We start from the raw sequence: 8,727 nt of genomic DNA, 5'->3' as shown, positions 1-8,727 counted from the left end.
GGTAGAACTGGGTATGCGGGCTAGGCCGCCCCATTTAACCCGCCCCGCATAAACCCGCATATTAAACGAGGCGAACAAGCCCGTCAACAAATATAAACGAGTGATGATATTAAGCCCAAGTTTGGTCCACGTAAACCTGCGAGTTAAACGGTTAACTCGCGAACTATCACAAAAAAAACACTTTTCAAAAAATAAACAAAATTAGTAATAAAATATTGATGTTATAAAAGCTAAAAAAAACTATATTATTAATAATTTTATGTTATAACTTATAACTAACAAATAAAAATAAATAAAGTTTGTGATATAATTGAGTTTATCTATCTTCTCTATGTAAGTAATGTAACCAAAATCAAATTCAACTCGTTCTTATCGTCATTATTTCTCTACACACACTTCAAATCCATAAAATAAACTCATATGATATTGAATAAAAACTTTAATAGTCTTATTCAAAATATGTCTGAAGAATCCTGATGTTTTGTGTTATTGTCTACGTGAGTAAAAATAGGAGTGTGTTACTTTTTATAATTAGGTTTAGACTAAGTTTTTTTGTTTTTTTTTGTTAAAAATGTTGGATTTGGACATGGACCAAGTTATTTATAAGTGATAAATTTTGTAATTAATTATATATATAAAAAAAGAAGGCAGACCACGGGCTAACCTGCGAACCCGCGGATTTAACCTGCATAACCCGCGGTTTTAACGGTGCAACTCACACGGGCAAAAATATAAACGGGCTAAAAAAATTTGGTCTTAAGTCCGTGCGCGCACATCTTGAACGGGTTAGCCCGCGTACCTTTGTCCGTATACCCAGCTCTACTTAAAAGTATTCGGTTGGAGACCCAACACCGAAAAATAAATAAGACACTACAACAAAACAAGCTTCAATGATATATGTCAATATCAATAATAATTTAAAAAATTTAGAATAGTTGAAAGTCACACAACAAACACATACATATATATATATATATATATATATATATATATATATATATATATATATATATATATATATATATATATATATATATATATATATATATATATATAGTACTCTACAAATCTAAAATAACTCAAAACATAAAGACATTTTGTAATCATCAAAACTCAACTGTCAACTGACCGTTTCAATATAATTAGAGGCCTAAAGCAAATTATGTCGTAAGACCTTACAAAATAAAAGAAATTAGGTAAAGTTGTATAAAAAACAAATAAAAAATCTAAATATTGCTAAGTCTGGCAATTAAACTTGAGTCAACTTTTTTTTTGAGATCTTCAACTTTAGCAACATACTCAACTAAAAAATACAAAAAATTTAAATATTATATTATATATTTATAACTAAATTAAACTATTTTTAGGTTTTTTTTCCCAAAATTTTGGAGCCTAAAGCTCTTGTGTTAATTGGCTCTTGTGTTAATGAAGGACTATATAAATTGGGAACTATGTATTTTTAGTTAAAATATTCTCAATCGTTAATTTAAAATCAAACAGTTAAAATAAATTACAGTTGTTCTAATATACACTAGTGCAGAAAGGGGATTCCACTACCGGCCAAATAGGGATTCCACTACTGGCCGCGGCCGGTAGTAAATACACTCGTCGTTGTAAGTCAATACTTTCCACGACGGGTCTTTTTATACCCGTCGTGGTATGTCAGGTTTCTACTGTATTATTAATTAAATTTATGAGGATTCCACGACGGTTTTTACAAATACCGGTAGTGGTATGTATGAGATTCCACTACGGGTATTTTCAATATCCGTAGTGGTATGTATAGTTTTCATTTTTTTTTTTATAGTCTGGGATTCCACTACCGGTATTTGTAAATACCGGTAGTGGTATGTGTGGTTTTAATTTTTTTTTTTTAGAATTGAGGATTCCACTACTGGTATTAACAAATACCCGTAGTGGTATGTATTGTTTCCAGTTTTTTTTTTTTAGAATCTGGGATACCACTACGGGTATTTAACAAATACCCGTAGTGGTATGTATTGTTTCCAGTTTTTTTTTTTTAGAATCTGGGATACCACTACGGGTATTTTACAAATACCCGTAGTGGTATGTATTGTTTCCAGTTTTTTTTTTTTAGAATCTGGGATACCACTACGGGTATTTACAAATACCCGTAGTGGTATGTGTGGTTTTCATTTTTTTTTTTTTAGAGTCTGGGATTCCACTACCGGTATTTGTAAATACCGGTAGTGGTATGTGTGGTTTTAATTTTTTTTTTTTAGAATTGAGGATACCACTACGGGTATTTACAAATACCCGTAGTGGTATGTCTGATTTTCACTACTGATTGTTATAAATATCAGTAGTGGTATGTTAGTTTTTTTTTTTGTTTTTTTTCGTTTTTTTTAATTCCTGTGCCTGCATATTAATATATGGCGCCCTTCCGGCGCATAAATTATACGTTCTTTTAGTAGGTAATAACGCAAAAGAAAATTGTCATAATTTCGAATATTATTTTCCACAATTCATTGTCAATTCCTAACAAGTTACACATTCAATACATTAAAATCACAAAACTTAACATTATCACTAATTATATCTATTCTAATTCCAAGCATACAGCCCCCTAATATACACAAAAATCAAAACTAGCTCTATCCAATTCCAAAACAGCAACTCAAACTACCAATTCCATGACAGTCCAAAACAGCAAGTCCAAAACAGTGGGATGCACCCGAGCCAAATTACCAATTCCATCACCTGATCTGCTTCCAAGACTCAAACTAAAGCTAATAACCAATTCCTCATCACCCTGCAGAATCTCAAATTTGACAGAAAGTGTTCAAATTTGACAGAATCTCAAATTTTCTCTTTTTTGCATAAAAATAAACAAGTGTAAACTAAAATTGCTGCAATGTATTGAATAGACCAATTTGCAAAAACAAAGTTCAAATAATGAACTATTCTATAACTCACCAGATAAATCTTAACCCTCCAATAACGACAAAAAATATGTTGACCAACGTAATCGCAATTCATACATCTCCTCAGCTGTTAACTCTTTTGGAAGAAAAAAACACAAAACCCTCCCAAAATTGGGTCACTATCAGTAACACATAGCATCAGGAAAAAAAAACACTAACCATTTTCTTTGTCACATAACAAACATTAACATAGAAAGACCAGAAGGAAAATTATCCTTAACTTTCTTCTAATCACATGTTGTCTATTTTCTGTTTCTGCTTAATACTTTTCACTTCTTTTAACCATTGTTTAGCTAGAGATACCATAACCATAAACAACTTACTAAGAGATGAAGAACAGGAACCCAAAACACATGAAAACGAATATCCAATTTAAAACCTTCACAATTTAAAACGTGAACTTAGAATATCCAATCTTCATTCAATGCTACCAAAATGTACTGAATGAGAAAAATGCGTGTTTTTCTTACCAGCAAATAACCATAAACAGAAAAAGAATGAAAACGAATACGAATGAAAACGAATACGAATGAAAACAAGATCAACCATAAACAGAAAACGAATGAAAACGAAAACGAATGAAATTTGGGGGAAGTTTGATTTATTCATACCTTTACCGAATGAAAACGAAGAGATTTGGAGGCGATTAAGCGTTTGCAGGTTCGTCGTTCCGTCTAGGGTTTGGAGAATGAAACCGCGAATGAAATTGGGACGATTGGAGATTGGAGAGATTGGAGAATGATTGGAGAACGATTGGAGAGTGTTTGATTTGAAGAAATTGGGACGATTTGAGGAACAAATTAGGGAGAACTAGAATTGGGACGATTGGATTGGAGAGTGTGTTCTTCTTCGCGTTTGCAGAATGAGGGAAATTGGGAAGAATGAAAAATATAATTAACACTATTAGGATTCCACTACCGGTGATAAGCTAGATCGGTAGTGGAAAGTGGGAATATGAAAAAACTAATAACACTATTAGGATTCCACTACCGGTGAATCCTAGATCGGTAGTGGAAGATAATTAAAACAATTTTGCACGTAATTACGACATTGCCACCGTGTCTACTTTCCACTACGGATTTAGCAAAGCCTGTAGTGAAATCCCTTGTCTCTGAACTTTCCACTACCGTTTTCAAAATATCAGTAGTGGAATCCTTTGGTCAAATGTATTTCACTACTGGTATTCACATACCGGTAGTGGTATCTCCAAACCAAAAGTCATTTTTCTACTAGTGATAACTGCACGAAATTCAATTCCCATTCATTTTCTTCATTTTTTTGTTCTCGGGTCTTCATTTTACTATTTTTAAATTGATAGTTTTCCTTCTGAGTCTTAATTAAATATCCCTTGTCAGAAACACTATTTACTGTCTCTGCCACAGTCATTTCATTTCATATGTTGCATTCATACACCTAAACTAATGTGCCTCTTCTCCTTTGTCCCTCACCATTACATTCTTACACTCCTTCTGCTACGATTTCTTGTTCTTGTTTCTTTCTTTTTTCATTTGCAAAGTTCAATATTTGAATAGAATTCATCATCATCAAAATGGTTACTAATCCAACAAGAGAACCTTCTTCTAATTCTCTTTCTCTTTCACTTCCTTCTCCTAAAGCTCCACCAGAGTACCCTGATTTGTATGGAAAGCGCCGCGAAATGGCAAGAATTCAAATGCTTGAAAGAGAGATAAGTTTTCTTGAGGTTTGTTTTTTAGCTTAATTTTGCTCATAATGTTACATGCAATTTCATTGATTTGAGTAACTAAAATGAAATTTAAAGCCTTAATATTTCATATTATACTAAATATTGTGATTAATTTTGTTAAGCTGCAAAACATTTCACATTGTCAATCAATAATTGATTACACTTTTTGTATGACTAAAGTCAAATACTTAAGTTATACTAGTCTTATGATTATGATTGATTGATGGTATATAATTTTTTTTATAATATTTATTGAAATTTATGAAGTGTCACTATCATTATAGAAATTGATAGTAAATTGTTTAGTTGGTGATTGTGACAACAAATTTTGTGACCACCAAATTTTCAGTGTGATGAGACGAGTGATTATTAAATTTTTTTCTCTTCATATTAATTAAAAAATAATTGGTTTATAACCTTCTGGTTTATTGGGGAAAGGACCCCTATAATAGTCCAAAGTTCGGTCGGGAGGTAAGTAAAGTCTGACCAATAAATTATTTTACCCAAGAATCGAATCCTGGTTCTTCCGAAATCTGTGTTTCTAGTGAAGCTCATATTAATCAAATTTGTGAACACTAGAAATTTTTTTTTTTTATTAGTATAATGTAGATTAGTGAAAATTGGATTCATGAGTATCTTTTATTTTTTTTACTAAAAAAATATTTATGAGTATTTCTTTTTTGATTTTCAAAATTGCAGGAAATATGACTGTTTTTCAATTTTTTGTATGCTTTTGACACTTTATGTATGATTTACTCCCTCCGTCCCATTTTATAAGAGCTGTTTTGACTAAATGCACTATTTATATATCTTGTTTTGCCCGTATTTTTCTAAAAGTATATATATTTAAATTGTTTGATTTGTCTCGATGAATATTTTCAAGATATCAAATTTCTATAATTTTTACTAATTGATTACTTTTTCCAGTGATATTTTGGCTTTTGAGGATTGTTTTGAACAGGTTCCATATCAATATTGAATGATTTTCACAAATATAGTTGTCAATTTTAGGAGTTTGCCAGCTGCTAGCATTTATTAAGCATTGAAGAACAGAGACAGAGTAGTAAAAGTTTAAAATTATAGGAATCTTCAAATTGTGTATCTTGAATGCTAATTTATGGAATCACTTTTGTTGGTTGAAAATCTTATATGGTTATGCAATGGCAAAAAAATTAGTTATATCAAGCTAAAGCTACTTTAGATAAATTTTTCAAGTGGTTATATGTATATATGCAGGGCAAGAAGTGCTACTTTAGTTATATGCAGGGCAAAAAGTTGAAATCAACTTGGAATTATTACCTTTTTTAGGAATTCTACTTATTTAAGTAAAGAAGGTTTTACAAATAATTGGGCTCAAGGAATGACTTATGAAACAGAGACACAAACACCCAAACAATATCGACACCGACACATATATAATGTATTTGATCTATATTATTTACCAAATATATTATTTTTTCAATGAATCTAAAAAGTGATTTTTTATTTATAATAGTGATCGGAAGGAGTATATATATATATATAATAGTAATAATTGAAGGGAAAAAAAACAGTATTGATCGAATGAAGTCACATTTGTGTCGGTGTGATGTCAGTGTCAGTCGGACACATCTTGAATCTAAAGTGTTGATACTAATGTTCTACGTAGTTAAATACGATTCGAGTATTCGACCTAGTTTAATGGCTTCTCTTTGTTATTGTTCTGTTGTAAAACAAAATTGACATGTAACTTTTCATTGGCAGGAAGAGTTAAAATCTTCTGAAGGTTTTCAGCCAGCTTCAAAATGCTGCATAGAGTATGTCTATTAAAGGAATTACTTGTGTCATTTTAGATTATGATGAAACTAGAGAAATTCATCAAAATATTTTAAGTATTGCTCTTAATATTTCTACTTTGTTGATTTAATTTAATGTACCAAATTTACAGGATAGCTGATTTTGTGATGGCGAATTCAGATCCTCTGTTACCAACGTAAGAATTTATGATCTAGTAGAACTTTATTTTATAGAAATTGTGATTCTTATGCCTTTTCTCTTTCAAGCAGAAGCAAGAAGAACCGAAGGTCGTGTCGCTTGTGGAAGTGGCTATGGTACGATTTTTTTTTTTTTTTTTTTATAAGAGGCTATGGTACATTTTCGTGACATTTAATGCGATTTAGATTGTAAAAATATGAATGTTACCTCATTCCACTTTATTTCTCTCTATACCACCAATTCAAACATACCTAACAGTATCAACAATCTAAAACAAATGTGACTTTTTTTGTGCAGTCGGATGCGGTGTTTGAACTTATCTTGGAACTGCTGTTGGTGTTGCGATTGCTTCTCCGCTTGTTGCCACTGCAAACCAAGCCATTGCAAATGTAGTACTTGTCTTCCATCTATCAATTGCTCCTTAAAAAATTGGTGTTGTTGCCATGATAAAAAATCACTATGTTGTAAAGAGTGTTGTGGTTGCAAAACCTGTTGTTGTATTCTCCCAGGCTGCAAAAGCTATGATTGCAAATGCTCTTGCATTTGTCCATGTTTTCTAAAGGTTCTCCCCGGTGGATGTTGTACAAAATGTTAAGATTTTAAATTTCTTTTAGTATTAATTTTGTTATTTATTTTTTATTATAAAAATGAGTTCAATGTATGGATGTTTTGATCCTTGTAAGTTCATTTTATTTTATATTTAATTTGGAATTTACATTTCAGAGTTGGGAATAAATGCATAATTAGTTAGGCCCAATAATACACAAGTGTCCTTAGTACCGATGTGTCTAATATAAAGGAATATAATTACGTAGTATTCCTTTATTTTTACTATATAATAAAGTCAAATTATTAAACGCTTAATTGCATTAGTTCCTTATATTTATTTTAAATTTTAAGTTGATCCTCTAGAGATTATTATTGTCAACATAAGTTCACCTTTTCCGTTAAATTTTAAGTTAATTTTGTTTAACTTTCTGTTAATTTTTTAGTTAATTTAATTTTAATCTAAAACTTTCACATGACAACATTCTAAGTTGTCCATGTATGCAACTCTATTAACCATGCGAACGATTTAAATAGAAATTTAGTTTTCATGTGAAGAGACCAAAATTAAAACATAAAGAACTAAACATTCAATTTGTCAAGATCCAAATTCGAATATGTTTCTGATCCTGGTCAAATACCACTATGTTCGCGCCTGGCCCGGTTTTGGGCCAAGGCAACACTACAAGAAAATTGTTATAGTTAGAGACGGTTTTGGAAGGGATTAGCGGCGGTTTTAAACTGCCACAAATCCGTATAACGACGGTTTCAATAATGACGCAAATCTTGGCCGTCGTCAATTGATTTTTAAACCGTTTATCGCAAAGTGAAATGTGCAAGGAAGTTTACTTCACCCTTTTCCGACGGTTTCAAACTGTCGTTGGTTTTAGCGTCGTTTTAAAACAGTCGCTACACATTTTTTTAAATAAAAAATAATAATTTCATTGTATTGTAGTGCAAAAATACAACTTCATTGTGTTAATATACCAATGTCAACAATTTGGCGACGTAGATCTATAATCACCATTAAAATTATTCCCGATGGCCTCACCATGACCTTCTCCAAGTGGGGGGCGGCCTTACCACTTACAAGACAACTAAATTTCCTCATAGAGGCGATAAACTACTTCACAAAGTTGTTAAATATATTAGACTGAGCACCATATATACTTTTTGCATATTTTTACGTTATTGGGTCCTCTTATATAAAAAAATATGACAGTAGATGCTTTAACTGATTCTTTTAGGATATTGTGATTCTTTTAGGTACGGCGTCGGTGCGTACCGGGGGAGTACCATACGCGTACCGGTACCCGGTACGTACCCGGTACCGGTACTCGGTCTAAAATGGAGTACCCATGCAACATAGCTTCTGACAATTATGGATTAAATCTAACTAAATTTTACAAAATTGACTTATAATTATGTGAAAATTGCATTCAGACAGTTTTTCAACAAATATAAGACAATTAACATATTTACTCTAGTTTTTTTTTTATATATATATATAATATTTAATCCAAATTTTGAACCAAAACATTTAGGATGCAATATTTG

The 8,727-nt window shown here is 31.4% G+C and overlaps 1 protein-coding gene across 1 annotated transcript; it reads left to right on the top strand.

Annotated features, from left to right (window-relative positions):
* Positions 1-4,459: 4,459 nt before the first annotated feature.
* LOC123886114 (guanine nucleotide-binding protein subunit gamma 3-like) lies at positions 4,460-7,219 on the top strand. The gene is made up of 5 exons (XM_045935454.1): positions 4,460-4,647; positions 6,394-6,446; positions 6,578-6,622; positions 6,696-6,740; positions 6,922-7,219. Exons 1-5 carry the CDS (start codon positions 4,495-4,497, stop codon positions 7,217-7,219), a joined length of 594 nt encoding a protein of 197 aa, XP_045791410.1. The 5' UTR covers positions 4,460-4,494.
* Positions 7,220-8,727: the final 1,508 nt, after the last annotated feature.

Source organism: Trifolium pratense, linkage group LG5 (assembly GCF_020283565.1).
Source record: "Trifolium pratense cultivar HEN17-A07 linkage group LG5, ARS_RC_1.1, whole genome shotgun sequence".
NCBI classification, from domain to species: Eukaryota; Viridiplantae; Streptophyta; class Magnoliopsida; order Fabales; family Fabaceae; genus Trifolium; species Trifolium pratense.
The sequence above is the reverse complement of the archived record's forward strand: the minus strand, read 5'-3'. Positions and strand labels throughout refer to the sequence as shown.

Excerpts from the sequence above, each read along its gene's own strand:
- LOC123886114 (XM_045935454.1), top strand. The coding sequence starts at position 4,495 with ATGGTTACTAATCCAACAAGAGAACCTTCTTCTAATTCTCTTTCTCTT. Across the intron at positions 4,648-6,393 it reads GAGAGATAAGTTTTCTTGAG|GAAGAGTTAAAATCTTCTGA; the intron begins GTTTGTTTTTTA and ends TTTCATTGGCAG. Across the intron at positions 6,741-6,921 it reads CGCTTGTGGAAGTGGCTATG|TCGGATGCGGTGTTTGAACT; the intron begins GTACGATTTTTT and ends TTTTTTGTGCAG.